At 35.7% G+C, this 17,741-nt stretch overlaps 1 protein-coding gene across 1 annotated transcript in view; it reads right to left on the bottom strand.

Annotated features, from left to right (window-relative positions):
- Nucleotides 1–618: 618 nt before the first annotated feature.
- Nucleotides 619–17,741, bottom strand: part of LOC120627743 (inactive pancreatic lipase-related protein 1-like) — a 32,809-nt gene continuing 15,686 nt past the window's right edge. Inside the window, exons 2-8 of the mRNA XM_039895770.1 lie at nucleotides 11,106–11,163; nucleotides 9,674–9,812; nucleotides 7,636–7,749; nucleotides 7,150–7,301; nucleotides 3,522–3,742; nucleotides 2,743–2,899; nucleotides 619–1,797 (exon numbers count right to left, since the gene is read on the bottom strand). Coding sequence (XP_039751704.1) covers nucleotides 1,692–1,797; nucleotides 2,743–2,899; nucleotides 3,522–3,742; nucleotides 7,150–7,301; nucleotides 7,636–7,749; nucleotides 9,674–9,812; nucleotides 11,106–11,163 — 947 coding nt within the window. The 3' untranslated portion in view covers nucleotides 619–1,691. The remainder of the gene's footprint in view (nucleotides 1,798–2,742; nucleotides 2,900–3,521; nucleotides 3,743–7,149; nucleotides 7,302–7,635; nucleotides 7,750–9,673; nucleotides 9,813–11,105; nucleotides 11,164–17,741) is intronic.

The following is a 17,741-nucleotide window of genomic DNA, read 5'->3' as shown; positions in this document are numbered from 1 at the left end:
ATTAGTCCAGTAAGATTTACTGGGCACAATGGTGTTTGGATATTGATTTAATTATATTTGTATCTATCTATATATGATTTGAAAAGCAGTAACCCAGTGGGTAGGAGAACTACGACGTCATTTTCTGGGGGCGATTGCGAATCCCAGCACGCACGCACCTTTAACTCTTCTGAGCTTCGTGCGTTTGTGTGTGCGTTTTAAGCAATTTAAATATCACTTGCTTCAACGGTGAAGGAAAACATCGTGAGGAAACTTGCATGACTGGGAGTTCTACATCCGCACTGGGCCAGCGTGGTGGACTACGGCCTTAACCTCTTCTCATTGTGGGAAAAGACCCGTGCGCTGTAGTGGGCCAGTAATGGTTTGATATGATAAATAATAAATAATAAATATACTACGACAATACACACATCGCCACCTAGCCCCAAAGTAAGCATAGCTTGTGTTTTGGGTACTAAGATAGCTGTTGAATATTTTTATGAATATAATACATAAATACTAATAATATACATATAAACACCCAGACACTAAAAAACATTCATGCTCATCATACAAACATTTTATAGTTGTGGGAATCGAACCCACGGCCTTGGACTCAGAAAGCAGGGTCGCTGCAAACTGCGCCAATCGGCCGTCAAATAAATCATTAGGTGATGATTATGTATGATTTTACAAAGTATTTCACAACGCTCTATCAACAACAAATCTGTATTTTTTACATTTATTTCTCTAACATAATAAAATTGGGTAGAGCCCAGTGCAGAATTCGTATTTATCCGTAAACCCACAGCGTTAGAGTAGGAATTAAATGTATAAATATATTAGCTATTTGATTAAAAAAAAAAAAACTATTTAAAAATTTATAGCCGAATTAAATTTGTGGTAAACGTAGGTATAGTTTAAAGTTTAAAGTTATACCTACCTCCTGAAAATACCTAAATTTACAGATGTCGCGTTATTGATAAAGCGTTGCGATTTTTGTTATTTTTAAACATGCAATTCTTTTAATACTGTTATAGAACTATCTGGTAGAACTATCGTAAATAGCTTCAGATTGAGTAAAAGCTCATTTAGAGTTGTAGATATGATCAACTTTTAACAACTATAAGATTCTTTATCCCATTTTAATTTTGATATCGACTCTTAAACTAAATATGTAATCTATGGAACTATCATAAATTATCATATTTAAATAAGTTTTTGCTTACATTCTAGGTGCAGGTACGTTTCAATTTAAAATGTATTTTCAGTTATAGATAGGGTGCATAAATATTTTTTTCTCTTTTTGTCATATTCGGAAAATAACTGTGTTACATATTTATATTTCTAACTATTCATTCAGATACATAATTTCTTTAGCACACCAATTAAGAAGTCCAATTTTCTTAGGAACTAAAGTTTTGCTTTACATTTTCTTATTTTTTTAAAAGTTTAAACTCAGTTTTGGATCGGATGATCTTTGATTTTTATATTCTCTTTAATATGGTGTATACTTAACGTTTTAAAATTTGAAGGAATTATTACAATACTATTATATAGTATCCCTCATAACGGACCAATGTGATAAAGACATCACTTCCCATGAAGTGTGTATCTTGATCTGGTTAGAGTAAACAAGAAGACACGTATCATAAAACGAAGTAAGTACTTAGTTATTCCAAACGTAAACTTAGTGACGACGCGACAGCATGTTATGTTTTTTTGTTTTTAGTATTCTTATTTTTTGCGTATATACCGTCCATCCCTTTACCAAATGGATATTCAGCGTTGGTCGTCAAATAGTAGGATCCTCGGGCACTGAAACAAGAGACAGGATACCTAATTAGCAATAAAATAAACGTTAAATTCATTTTAATCAACCTGAAACTAAAAGAAATTTCATATTTCTTTTAGTACATATTTTTAAGATTTGGTTCTATCACATCAACCCATTAGCGGCCCACTGCAGAGCACGGGTCTCCTCCCACAATGAGATCGGGTTAAGGCGTAGTTCACCAGGCCCAGTGTGGATTGAGATTGGAGAACTCATAGGCATGCAGTCTTCCTCACGATGTTTTCCATCGCACAAATCAAACGCACAGATAACAACTGAAACTTAGATTTAGAGTTGCGTGCTGGCATTCGAACTCCGTCCCTCGAAAGTGAAGTCGAGCTCCTATCCAATGCGCAATCACCGCTTTTTAACCGCTTCAGTAAATAAAGCCAAAAAATATTTCAATAGAATATCAACTATTTTTCACTATTTTCTCTTTTGTGTAATTTTCCTGTATAATTGAGGAAGGGTGCCAACTGAAACACAGTTTATACTAGTTCAGTAGTCAATTTAAAAGGTAAAGTATTTGTGATGTAAAAGGTACCTATAACCTATAAATATTATCTAAATAATTTGTAGTTGCTATGTGTAAATTAAATAAACAAATTCTAGAAACAAAAAAAAATAACTGAGTACAGAATAGACAAACACTTGCAAGCTCCACATAGAATTATGACGCTTAACTTTACAGGCGTTAAATTCATTAAAATCATCATCATTGTTATCTTAAAACAGGACGTCCACTGCTGGACATACATGTCTTGCAGAAAATTTCCACGCGCTGCGGTTTTGCTACTTTTTTAACCTGCGTCTCGTTTTATATCGCTGTCCATGTCGTGGATCTGAATTTATCTCACACCTCTTAAAACCACAGCGCTCAATGGAGGTGCGGGGAAGTCGTCAAAATGTAGCATTAAAAAAGTGCTTACTTGTTATCGCAGTTAGATCCCATATAGACCATTCCAACTTCAGGTGATTGATTTTCTCTAAATTTATGATAAGAATCAGCTGGCGATGCTGGAAACGCTTCCGGATTACGTATTGACTCTGCATAGAAACGCCATGATCTCCAATGACTGCATAAATCTGTAACAGATATAGTTAATTGGTATTAATAGAACTGGCATTCTCAACTCTAAGTCAATGTAAGTAGGCCTATATTATACTGGTACAAGTGCGATCTCCAATCCTTCTACCCAGCCTTATGGTAGTGGACAAACCCACCCTTTAGGAGAAGCCTTTAGTCCAGCAGTGGACTGTCATAGGCTATTTATGATTGGTGATAATAAGCTGACTGCAGTCAAGCCTTGTGAGTGGAAAACCGTTGCCTAGAAACATAAAAGCACTTCCTACAAAGTGCCGCCCCGTGCCCATCAACCTGAGACAAAGATGTTTAGCCTCATGAGCCTGTACTTCCACCAAAACCACGCCCAAAATAAGTATACCGGTAGAACTCTGTCACAAAAAGCCCTCTATTACTCGTAGAGCTTACAAGAGGGTAAGTCTGGGTAAAAGTTTGTTTCCTTTAGACTAATGTTCCCTTCGCGTGATAAATTTTATGTTTACCAAAAATTATAAGCCTTACACGGAAACCATCTGAAAACCACATCCAAACATCATACAAAGGAGATAAAGAGACTTTTCATGATTACACAACTTACTTGTAAAAGTGTACTTACTATTTCAAAAAAAAAAAAAAAATACTCACTGTCATCAGATAGAGGTATAGGTGCGAATCTAGGGCAACCCGGTTGGATACTCTTTCCTCCGTTTGGCCAGAAGTCTGCAGTTCCAGTTCGGACCGGCGCACCATATCCTCCAGCATCTGTGTGTATCACGTCCACGAATTCTGCGTCTTTATCTGTCACATGTTCCATTACAACACCGTCCGGGTAAAATGCCGGGAATGCTGGATCGAGGGCAGTCAACCTGAAAATCAGATCGAAATATTTATTAATATTATTAATGTAAAAGTGTGTTTGTTTGTATGTGCCCTTTCAGCCCTAAGCAGTCAACTAATCAACTTGAATTTTTTGCATAAAGCTATTTGAGAAGAAACGAACGGTTCATACGGGATTTGTGAAAGACCGTAATAAACACGGACGAAGAACTCGTGCAATATGGACGGCCGAGTGGCGCAGTGGGCAGCGACCCTGCTTTCTGAGTCCAAGGTCGTGGGTTCGATTCCCACAACTGGAAAATGTTTATGTGATTAACATGAATGTTCTTCAGTGTCTGGGTGTTTATCTGTATATTAAAAGTATTTATGTGCATGTCGCCGCGGAGGCTGAGCGGACGTTTATTTGAAGAACTTTATTTATTAATTTTAACTCTCAACTTATTTTTACTCAACGCATTACCAAAGCCAACATCAAACATGGTTTGATGTTGGCTTTGGTAATGTTATTTTAAATAACTCTTACACTTTGTGAGATAGTTCTACGCTGTAACAACAGATGGCAATATCAGCGACAAAATACTCCTAATGAATTTTATGTCTGATTGCCATTCAGATCTAACCTAAATTTTATCATCATTGTATTAATGAGTTTTAATGTAATTTAAGTTGATGGCACTAGTTGTGAAATGTTAATAACTCCATGTAAAGATTTTGCTGTTTGACTGGCAGCAAAATCTGGGATAAATACTTTTTTAAATGATGTTTCGATGTAATTTGTAATTAGTTTAATTTTAGAATAAGTGAGTTTCAACAATGATTGTTATGACTGATGGAACGACTACGACCAATAGGAGTCGATCACGTTGAGGCTAGTTTTGCAGAAGACGTGGTGCGCAGTGGCGGACCCGGTCACGGTGATATTATTATTGAAGAAATGTGCAAGCGTGATAGACGCAATAGAATAATTATAATAATTCTAAGAAACAAATAAGTTGTATTTTGGTTTACAATTTATGAATAATTATAATCTATTTGCATTTAATCTCGTTTGCTTTAAACTAAATTTTAATATCAACGAACAGTGTAACCGGCAGAACCGGTGACCCAAGTTAGGTCAGCGGTTCAGCATCTTTTTTAAACGACGGCGAGACGCCTTCTCCGATATGTATAATATTCATTAAAAAAAATATTCATCAGCTATCTTATTACTTATAACACAAGCTACGCTTACTTTGGGGCTAGATGGCGATGTGTTTATTGTAGTAGTATATTTATTTATTTATTATTTATTTAATAAAGAATCTTATAGTTGTATTACAACCGCTGAATCTAACGACGGTGTAATCAAATCGGTGAACGTCGAAAACCAGATATTGTAATCGGGACTAGTACGAAATTAAATAAACACAGTGTGAACAGCAAACTTGTGAATGAGATTAGGAACACAAGTGACTGAATCTGTGAATAGGGGTGAATTTCAAGCACTTCCATTTATTTGACTCTCCACTTAAAGATAACATGTAAGTTATTAATTAAAACATTGTTAAGGATTCATAAACAAGCCTAATTGATGTTAGAATGCATAACTTTGCTTATGATTGCCGTACCGCAATTCGGGATAAACTCTTTGTGGGCCCTATTTTGTTTTGAGTAGTTTATATCGACCACTAGTGGTGAACCTCTAGCAGCGAAGATATAAGTGGGCTAAGAGATTAAAAAGATATGGAACTGTGACTTTATTAAAAGGTATATAAAAGTTTTAAACTTTTTGAGGTATTTTATAAACATTGATGTTACTATCATCAATAAAAGCTCCAGCTCCAGAACGACTGCACGTTTGTAGTCGATATAACAAAAAGGAAGCACGCAGTACTAATAGTATGAATAAGTGTCATCATCATCTTCATCATCATCATCATCATCATCATCATCATATTAACCCATCACCGGCGCACTACAGGGCTCGGATAGTGATCCTTAATGAGAAGGGGTTAAGGCCGTATGGATGGCCGAAACTTAAAAAAGCGGGAACCTCTGCTTTCAATTAAAGGAACATGGCGTAGTCGCGGTAGGTCGTGACGAAATAAATTAAAAAAACATCTAAAGAAAACATCAGGACAGCAGCTAAATTACTCTCAATTGGTGCCAAAGTCTAAACTAAAGCGCCGTCTAGTAAACAGTTTAATTTTCTATCATTATTAGTTTATATGTATATTTAAGTACCTATTTCTTGAATAGATATAAACACCGGTAATAACCAATAATTATATATTCAATTGTATAATATTTATGTCACGTAAAACTTTACCATTAATAAACAGTGCAAGACGTTTATTAGTAACTAGCTGTGGCCCGTGTTAGGAAATAGGGAATTATAGCACTTTATCTATGATAAACCCGTTGATTATAGTAAATATATCAACAAATCATAGTTTGTATACTCATTGATAGTGTATTGAAAAAAGAATAATGGCCTTTAGTAGACTGTCACTCAAAGATTTCATTTGGTAATTTGTTATAAAATAATATACAATTGCCCTTGAATGAATTAGCAATACCTAAGTATAGCTGACGTATTACAACTTAATATTGAAATAATCGCTATCATAAAAGCGATTCGCCGTTTACTGTATCCATTTTGTGTGGTTAGTTTTATCCTTGAGTTAAATCATTGGCGTAGATTTGACGTGTATTCTGTAGCCACATTTATGTAATTGAGTATTTACCTCCGTGCGGATTATATTCAGAAGAAAATATAAAATACTAGCGGGAGGCCGCGACTTCCTCATTTTCCGTGGAGTATGGAAGTGTTTTCTGTTAGAACTGGTAAAGGAAAACAATCCCACTATACCATTATCTTGGCCCTCACGCCAAAATAGCTCCCAGGTTTCATTTTTATTACCAACTTACATAAAACTTATTGCTATATTGTATATAATCTACAAAATCTATATTTAATATTGTAAATTCAAGAGTGTGTTCGTTTTTTGTTTGTTTGTTTGTGCTTCTTTTACGCCCTTACTAACCAACTAATCAACTTGATTTTTGCATAGTGTTATAAAAAAGGATAGAGATTAACATAGGCTATTTTTATGTTCGCATTGGGTTAGTAAAAAACCGTAAGAAAAGCGGACAACAGCTATGTTAATTAAAAATGTGTTATATATATTATTATGAGTGAAATACCTAAATGCAAAATTTCCAATTTCTTATTTTTTTTTTCCGTAGGGATAAAATAAAAAAAAAAATTAGTAGGTACATTGTTTTAGTTTCAGTTATCTTTGTACCCATAACACAAGCTACGCTTACTTTGGGGCTAGATGGCGAGATGAGTAATGTGTATAGTCGTTATATATTTATTTATTTTTTATTACAAATTCTTTAGTAATAGATTTTTGTGATAAATATAATGATCTGTTGATGTGTGATACGGTACCTTTTAACAGTTTTGTTGTGTTTAGTTTTGAGATCCCTCGCGAGGTACCCGGCAACATGGCTGCCAAGGGAATGGCCTATGACTTGTAATTTGTCAATTGATAGACCTGCTTCAATGAGTTTACTCAATTGTTCCGCTGCTGCAGCACCTACCTGTGAAATAAGAATATGATTATGTAAAGATACTTAAGAATTTTATTATGAATACCAAGCGGTGATTGTGGTTACGACTTCGGCTTCACTCTCGGAATGCAGAGTTCGAATACCAGCACGTACATCTAACTTTCCTAACTTATGATCGTAAGTAATTAAAATATCACTTGCTTCAACGGTAAAGGTAAAAAAACATCCGGTCAGATGTCGCGTAGTTTAATATAACTGCCATAACATCCCCAAACATTCCGCTACCATTTTAGACTGCTTCAACGCTTACCCCCAGATGAGATTGTCAGGGGCAAATTTCTAGCGGAATAAAAAAAATCTTTACCTTTTTTGTGTTTCTAGCAGCGTTAACCAAATAAGAACCATGTGACATATTAGACCAGTCTAATAATATGATATTGGTGTCCGGTCTTGCTTCCAAGTACGCGTTTACCATGACCTGTAAAAATAATTATTAACATAATATGTGAATGTTTTTCCTCAATTTTCTTATGCATGTTTTTATGAGTGTTTAGTTGGTGTCAAGGTTCGATGTGACAATTTTTTAAGGTTTTCATTATCTACTCAAATCTCACTTGCAGATTCGCGATTACACATGTTAACTCATCAGCTTTATAATTGTAGCTTATTAATTATTTTTTTAATTAATTAGTAAAAAGTTTTTCTTTATAGTTATCTCATGGATCAAGCAGTTTATAGAAGGTGGAAAACCAATGACTATAAACCGAGCAACACTTCGCAGGGCATGCAAGGAATACAACCTAAAAAGTGTCACCCTGTGTTTATCAACCTGAGGCGTAGATGTGAACGAACTTTGGTCACCCTTTTCTATTATTTATTTATTTACATATACAGTATTTGTTGTTGTATTGTTGATACAAAACGACATGGACTAGAACAAAAAAACTTAAGAAGTAGTATATAAAAGGAGGCTCTATCGACTATTATATACTTCTACTCATAGCGATACCCTCCAGGCAACATTAGGATTACGAAAACCTAATGGTTTAGGGAAACCATTCGGTTTTAGTGATCCTAATGTTGCATTCGGAATATTCCAAAAACTCAGATTTCTTCAAAAGGCATTATAGAAGATCTACATCTATGCTATCACCATCAATCCTATAAGCAAAGTTAATCTGTTGTTAAGTTTTTGCGATTGTATTATTATAACTTAATAACACGTTAACTTTTAAGGTACCGAACCCTTGGTGTTCGAGTCTGAATCGCACTTGGCTGACGACCATTTATGAAACTGAGTTAACTCGTCACACGTTACAGTTTTGAAGGTAGAGAGGCAATTTACCGAGGTCATTGCTTCTCACTGAACCAGGTGGCCTAGAATCTAGACTAAACCCACTTTCCGTATTAAGAAATTTAAATGTCATCCTAAAGTTATGATTTTAGCGGCCCGCAGTTTGCTAAATACAAATAAATCTTATTCCAGTTAATTCAAGGAATTTAAAAATAAAACTTGCTTTATTGGTGAAGGAAAACATCGCGGGGTAACCTGCGTGCCAGCATGAGAGTTCTCCATAATGTTCTCAGAGTTGTGTGATGTCTACCAATCCGCACTTTGCCAGCGTGGTGTACTACGGCCTTAACCTTTTCCGGCCCTTTCTGAGAGAAGACCTATGCCCTGTAGTGGGCCGGTAATTGATAATGACGATGATGCCTACTCTATAAGCAGTTTTGAAACGTTAAGTCTGTATTTCGTAGTGGTAGAGTCACAGACCAGATAAGAAGGCAGCTTCTATCGAGAGGAAGCCAACATGAAAAAGCAATTTCTGTTTTACAATTTACAATCGACAAATTACAATTATTGTGAGATATAAAAGCGGAGTCGGATGACTTATTTTATTATGTAGTATTTTAAATGTGTCCACCACACACAGGTAAACTCACACTGTTCATACCACAACTGTCCACCACGCTGGCCCAAACTACAAACTAGACTTGGACTACAAACTTAACCCCTTCTCATTGTGGGAGGAGACCCATGCCCTGTAGTGGGCCGGTGATGGGTTGATATGATGATGGTGATGATGACTTTCAATAAATTAAGTAGTTTGAGTTTGGTGCACCTGTCTCAATGTCTAAACCTTTATTATAGAGCCAAAATGTTTGTTGGGTGAGAAAGGACGACGATTGATGAAGGTTTGCAGCCTTTTTGCTGTAGTCCAGAGCGCTGTATACTTACTAAACTTACTAATTGGAGGGAGGTCCCGAGTCCGATCCTCAGCAAGGGCAATTCTTCTTCTTTTGACGGCCGATCGGCGCAGTGGGAAGTGACCTGCTCTATGAGTCTAAGACCGTGGGTTCCATTCCCAAAACTGGTAAATATTTGATGATGATGATTTTACCTGTACACTTTCCTGTTGTGCAGTCTCTATAAAGCCGTGGATGTATAGGACGGTGGGATTTTTATTGTCAAAGCCTTTGATCTCGAATAATTGGCAAGCGTGGTGTAGCGGAAGGTCCACGTATTCGTCGAACGCACTTCTGAAAGCCAATAAAAGCATTTATTGAAAATTGAATCCCCCATAAAAATGTGTATTTAAGTTATTATTGGTAGGTATACTAATATGCTGTTTCTTCACTGAAAAAAAAAACGTGTATACTTATGTACACGCGTCAGAAGTCTTTGGCGTAACAAGATTCTTTCGCCTTATTCTGCGTTTGTACTCTACTCAACAATATCAAAAGGTATTTAATACATTGAAAGATTTATCATTGAAAGATATATCTCACTATAGGAAAACCAAGTTTCATCATTAAAATTTTGTGAGATGAGATGAGATTTTTGTTCGTACAATTAAATTAATTAGATTTGACGGCCGACTGGCGCAGTGGGCAGCGACCCTGCTTTCTGAGTCGTAGGCCGTGGGTTCGATTTCCACAACTGGAAAATGTTTCTGTGATGAACATGAATGTTTTTCAGTGTCTGGGTGTTTATCTGTATATTTTAAGTATTTATGTGTATCATATTCATAAAAATATTCATCAGCTTTCTTTGTAACCAAAACACAAGCTACGCTTACTGTGGGGCTAGATGGCGATGTGTGTATTGTCGTAGTATATATAAAGAAATAAAATTAAATCACCGGACTGAGCCAGCAGACTTTGACAATTCAAAGTGTACAGTGTCAAACCTTTTATTGAAATACAAAATTGTTGACTATAGCTTACTTTAGGGTGTCGGTTTTTCGTGACGGTGTGCGCGCGCATCGTAAAAATTTACTCTCATAATTTTTCCCTAACGCGCCAAAAGAAGTATTACTTCAAAAAAAATCTATTGTTAATTATTTCTCTAAAAATATTGGATTCTGGAAAAATTTAAGTAAATCAGTAAATATAATATATCCTCCTAAATGTAAATGTTCGTTACATAATTATGCAAAAACGTCTGAACGGATTTGTATGAAATTTGGCATGCATGTAGCCTTTGACATGGAAAAGAACATAGGCTACCTTTTATTCAGATTCCTAAAGAAGTTCCCGAATTAAAATTGAAAATTGTTTACGAGCTAAACAGCGGGCAAAGCTTTGAAATTGGGTATGGATGTCACCTATGCTATGGAAAAGGAGATGTACTATCTATACCGATCTTTCAAATAGTAGGATTAAAAATGGTTAACGAGCGAAGTTATAGACCTACGAGTATTTATGAAGTTCACGCAGACGAAAGTAGCGGGCAGAAGCTAGTAATAATATTATCTAATACATAAAAACATATCTTTTCTATTTCTTACATTTTTGTAGAGATAGTGGCTTTAAAAAGATGACTAAACTTACCCATTATAAAAACGTAGATAGATGTCCTCAATTCGATTTGTTCTGTCTGGTAGAATTCCTGAAAATAAAAATTATATTATGAATCAGCTCAAACTATACTTTTATTATGAACATCACTAACATAACTTTGGCAAGCGGATGCCCACTATTGGACATTGGTGTCCTAAAAGAGCTGACGCTGACGCTGAGCTTGGCTGAAGAGCTACCAATATCTATATATATTTGTTTTTATATAGTTATGGATTTAATATGATAGAGTATATATTCGTTTATTATTTTATATTTAATTATTATATTTTTCTTATTAGGCCAATTTTGTTTATGTATTTGTATTTAGTTTTATATTCATTTTACACCACCTGTACTTTGTCGCTCATGTTGTCCTAATCCTAAGGTTGCCTGACAGAGATCGCTACTAAGCAATAAGGCCGCCTTTTTTATTTTACTTCCGTCTTTGTATTTCTGTTATTCTTTTATTTCCCTAACTTCATAGTGGTGTACAAATAAAGAGTTAAATAATAATAATAATAATAATATCGATCCTCAGTCTTTCTTATCAATTCGCCTCCCGTTACTAACCGCTATCGTAGGCACTCGTAAGTACGCGTCGTACCTACTGTGTAAGGGTATTGGGTACTAAAACAATTGAAGATCAATTCACCAGTCCTTCATCAGCGACAAATACGAGTACAATATGTAAATTTATATAAAAAAGTCTTTATATTCCGAACCTAGGGATTCTTAACTTTGAAACATTGGTTAGGCAATTTTGTCGGACCGCTGTGACACCGAATTGCTTTAAAACGAGCGTGTATGTTTTTAAACCATTATTTGTTACTAGTTACAGAAACAGTTTAATTTTGCTGCTATTAAGACTTATTTAAGAATGTTCAGAAGATAAAGTTGTCTCGTATAATTCTCTCCACTTTGAAACTAAATGGCCGTAATTCAAATGTTTTTATTAAAGATCTGTGCTAATAGTTCAGCATTATTATTATATTTCGCAAAAACATATCAATAAATATTTTTATAAATTAAAAATAACCTACCAGTTTTTTTATTCGGCAGCTCATGTTTGATGTAGTTATTTGTATTAACAACACAAATAATGTGGAGAGTTAGTAAAATACTTAGTAAACTATACATTGTAAGTCAATTGAAAGTAGCGATCGGCGGAAGACTGTTACAGTCGTGGCAAGTGCATTTTCTGCAAATTGTGTCTTTATGTGATTTGGAAAAAAACCGCTTATTTTCTTACCAGCCATTGTTAAAACACATAATAGGTACCTACTTAATATAATGCCTGTATGTCTAGTAGTACGCCCCGAACCTCGCGATGATGTAACAAATAAACAGAAAAATTATTTGCGCTATGTAAATGTGCGCTATTTAATTGCAGACTTAAACTTATGTGTGGAAAGAACCAGAATGATCTTCGGAATCATGTTATTAAAGCTTATGCCTACTCAACCACACAAAGGACTCTAGCACCACTCGCAGAACACACAAAATACACACACAACTAATATATGTTCATTTCTAGTAAGTTTTTGTGTCACGGATAGATAGATGGATGGACGGACCGAAAGACTGACGGATGAATTGACTGACGGAAGGAAAAACGGATAGATAGATTGATACACCGATGGATAGACGATAGAAGTACCTACATACGGACATTGCATTATCAAGTAAACGATCGTTTCGCTCGGTCAATCAATTTTATTACGTATGCAGTAACTTGTTACGTAACTTCTACGTTAGTGTTCATATTAATATCTTATAATACTCTGAAATAAACCTATTCTATTACTTACGAGTACGGTCGTTTTCGTGTATGGAAATACTTAAATATTGGAGTAAATATATCTTATTTTCACTGTGTTTAAGCTCAAGTTAGCCTACAACTCTTTAGCTCGGGCTTATGACATAATGTTTGTAAAAGAAAATTAAGAAGTGCATTATTTGCAACTCTAAAACGAGTCCATTAGGTCCATTTTATTTCCTTTTTCGTCTAATGCTCAAAAACGACTAGATTGCGAGCGATCAAATCTTACGGTTACGGTAAAATAAAATTACGCATTCGATAAGAAAATACGATAAGTTCAGATTCCGCTTTATTATGAAGTAAATACTAACAATAACATTGGCATCTCTGCAGTATAATATCCCAAATTGGTACGTGCTGTGCAAAAAACATAAAATGCGTTTTTTATTTATCTTATGAGAGACTCTTCAAATCATAGCATTTTCAATGATCAGAAACTTTGAAAACAATTATTGTCAGCATAAATTTTTTTACTGTCGCTTTATAAAAGATAGGTAGATATACTATTTAGCTGATTTTCTTTAGATCTACTAGAGAACAGTATTTTAGTGGTAAGTAAATAGTAATTATTTATGACGCATTTTGTAGTTAAGAAGTAGCTTCATAACATGTATCCTTCTACCTTGCTTTACAAAAACTATTATTTAAGACTGATATACCTCAGACGGTTAGACCTTTTACTGAAATAAAATATAGCTTATGTTATTCAGTTATGGTTAAAATAGCTTTCTAATGGTGAAAGAATCTAAAATTATTAAAATTATAAAGATTCTCAATCGGTTCATTAGAGTTTATCCACCAATCCGCACTGGGCTAGCGTGGTGGACTAAGGCTTTAACCCCTTCTCATTGTGGGAGGATACCTTATTGTCCTATAGTGGGCCGATAATTGGTTGACATGATGATGATAATGATAATAGAAAAAGAAATATAAATCTATTGACTTGATTTCGAATCTTAATTCTACCGATTTTGCATTTCGATTTTCGAGGCTACAATTTCGATTGATTATTATTAATACAGTGCAACCGTTATCTCCTAAAAAAATATCCGCTGTCAATTATAATAGTAACAAACTGTCTGGGATTCGTCCCGTTGAGATAAAATTCTTATCGAGCTTCTGATAAAATATGTAAAACTGAGATAGTACAAGAGATCGTTATGGTTTTAGTTCTTCGTTGTGATAATGAGTATCACGCAACAATAAAGATAAGATAACTAGATATAAACGTAACGCATAAGACCGGATGGAATAGACAAAAATAGTTCTAAAATTTATGTAAAAGATATAACAGTAGGAATAATTTGATTAAAATATACGACCTTAAGGGCCGATTTCACCAATCAATGTTTGTTACTTTAGTGACCCGTGAAGTGCTTTAACGGACCGTTGGTGTAAACGAGTGTCCCACAACGCACCAACAAGTGATTATCTTTCCTGACGGGCCGCTAAAGTTATTTGCTGGTATATAGGTCCGTTATATATTTACAGACAATTAGGTACTGCCGGTTCATAAAGTTGGACATTTTTATTTGAAAATTAGCAATGGAAAATTTAAATACTGGTCACTTCAGTAGTACTATAGTACAGTATCGAGACAGTTCAAGAGTATAGATCCAACACGCTGCCATAATGCGGATAAATGGCTCAAACTGACTGACTGACCGACTGACCGACCGACGGCCCAACCGACCGACCGACAGAAATATGTTGTGATTATATGTACTTATTACTTTCTATCTCAGATCGTGGCTACGCAAGGTAAACACGTACGGTTTTTTACTTTTACACTATAGTACCTAATTAATGTGATCCTTGCTGCGTGAAAGATGGATACACCAATAGAAATATATTAGTGGCATAAACCGTGCGAGTTATTCGAGTATAGTGTTCCCTACTTTCATACTAAAATAAATTCGAAAATTGCTGCGTGAAAAAAGAAAAAAATTCATAAAATCTTACTCGCAGGTTCGTCCGTGTATATTAATCGAGTGCAGTGTTCCTTACTTCCATACCAATGTCCTTTCGACTCTAACTCCCATCGACCTTCCCGTCCACTACCACTTTCAAGTGTTAGGATAGGGTCAGTTACTCTCATTCTTTGGCAAGCACTTTACTTCGGGTCAAATTAACCCTCAAAGAAATTCCAAGCATAACGCTTTCCATAGCACGTTAAACGACTGGTGACATTGTATTTGTATACATAATACATAACCAGACGTGTGCCATATAGTGGCGGAGGCCGGAGGATCAGAATACAGTTGTCATCATCGTTCCTGTTCCCTCCTCCCTCCCTCCTTCTGACACAATTAAAACAATACGTGTAATACATAAATTATAAATTTAAAAAAAAAACCCCGGCTTTCAATATGTTGTATAATAAGTCAAGCATTTACATTTAAAACCCATAAGGAGGGAGTTATGATAAAAATATAATCCACCTTTTTGTAGGCCGGCCATTTTAGGTCGATTTTCATCTAAAATAGCTAAAATACTTACCGACTAATTCATCTTTCAAACAAATCAAAATCGATTCAAATACGATGGCGCACCGCGCAGACAGATTACTACTTACTGTAACACTCACACATACACACGCACAAGCACACACACCCACACACACACACACACACACACACACACACACACACACACACCCATACATACATACATGTCAAACTTTTTAACGCCCGTCGCGGGTTAAAAATCCACAACAACAAGCCACAATAACGGACCACGCAAATGTCATCTGGTGGTTAATGACGATGCAGTCCAAGATTAAGAAACTCTGTTTCTAAGTGAATTAAAACCCTCTATAATAATTTTTGACGCCACTGCTAAAATAGTGCACACAATGAGCAAATAAACCATAATGATTTAAAGGCAGTCATTCTTGCGGTTGTCTGAAGTGAGCAGTCCATATTGAATAAGAACTGCATTTTCTCTACCATTGTAACGGACGAACTTGTGACCTGGATTTTTGTAAACAATGCATCATTAGACGCTTTCCACCCGACAAAGTGAGGGTAATGTTTTTAGGATGAATGCATATAAATTGCTTAGGTTGAGGCCTAAATGTGTTTGTTGGGCATTAAAAATGTGTGAGTATTTTGTTTATCTACATATGTTCAACACCAACTACTGAACCAATCTCGATGTAATTTTGCACATTTGCTCAACTACTGAATTGATCTTGATGGAATTATACTTATTTCTGCCGCTGAGCAGCATAGCTGTAATGCTGTGTTGCGTTCTGGCGGGCGTGGCTGTCGGACGTCGGTGTAATAACAGGCACGTGAGCCTTAACACCTACGCCTAAGGTTTATAGATACAGAGTGGCACCTTCTAGAATGTGTTCCCTGCGAAGTGATGCACTGTTTATTACTTAGCCATTATTTTCCATTTCAAATTACTATGAAAATAACTTATTATAGCTTATATATTGCTTGCATAGGAAACCTTGAAAACATGCATAAGCTAATGGGCTAACCTGCTAAAGGTATGGCAGTTACATTAAATCTATACCCCTAAACTATTTCTACTCAATATTGTATTAGAACGCTAAATCGTTTGGCAGCACGTCTCTTTTAGGGTGAAAAGTCACCACGTCCGAAGCCTCCCAAAAGACCAGCCTAAAGAATATTCATAGAAGATAATTTCCCAAACTCTCTATACCTGGGATCGAGCCCACTCACCTCACTCCTATATAATTACTATCAGCCCAATATCGGCCACTACAAAACACGTTTCTCCTCTCAGAATGAGCATAGTTTTGGCCGTAATCCACGCTGACGAAGTGCGAATTGTTAGACTTCACACGCTTTTGAGAAAATTATGGAGAACTCTCAGACATGCTGGTTTCCTCACCATAAAAACAAGTGATGTTTAATTGCTTAAAACGCGCATAACTCCGAAAAGTTAGTGAAGAGTGCCGTGCCGTGATGCAAACTTCTAACCACTAGTAATTAGGCAATAATATTTCCGCACACCTATATATTATGATTACAGCTAAAGCGCAAGTGATATTCGTAGTCTCTCTACGCTATGCAATCAGCGCGATGCGTTTATTGATTTGCGTACAAGCCCCTCTATCGCGATCAATCGAAGCCGGGTACTGACGCAATTGTACAAATTGGCCAGCACTCAACAGAATGTTTATTATGTAATAGCACAGTAAAGACACTAGACCTAGATAAACTATTAAAAAAAAAGATTAATTTGCTATACAACGCGAAAAACAGGAGAACCTGTACGTTGTTATTTATAATATCTTCCATCTTTATACTCCACACCAAACAGATCTTCGGCATTTTACTCTCAACGCACGTTTCGCACCGACATCGAAGCAATCTCAGGAGATGCTGACTTTACAATGAATAATTGTTAAGTCTGTTGAGTTATATTAAGCTCCATTTTCATAATATATCATAGAATTCCGCAAAGTAACGCCTGCTTTTATCCCATATAAAATAACTCATTTAGTTAGGAAATTTGAGGGCCAGACTATATTTTTTTTATAAATTTCTTCTCTAAATTATTTAAGCATAAGCGTATTATTAATTTTAACCAACAACTTTATCATCATATCAACTGATTGACGTTCATTGTTGCATATGAATTTCGTATGGAGTTCCAAAACCACGGTATTTAAGGGTAGCTGGTTTATGTGAAGCGTCAGTTTGATGTCGTCGGTTCACCTCATTAGGAGACGACCAATGTTGTTTACCGGTGCAGGGTCACCATTCCAGTACCCTCGGATCCCAACTGTCGTTTTTTCCGAGCTATGTACTCCACTGACCTTCAACTTC

The sequence above is a fragment of the Pararge aegeria genome, chromosome 11 (assembly GCF_905163445.1).
Source record: "Pararge aegeria chromosome 11, ilParAegt1.1, whole genome shotgun sequence".
Lineage (NCBI taxonomy): Eukaryota > Metazoa > Arthropoda > Insecta > Lepidoptera > Nymphalidae > Pararge > Pararge aegeria.
The sequence above is the reverse complement of the archived record's forward strand: the minus strand, read 5'-3'. Positions and strand labels throughout refer to the sequence as shown.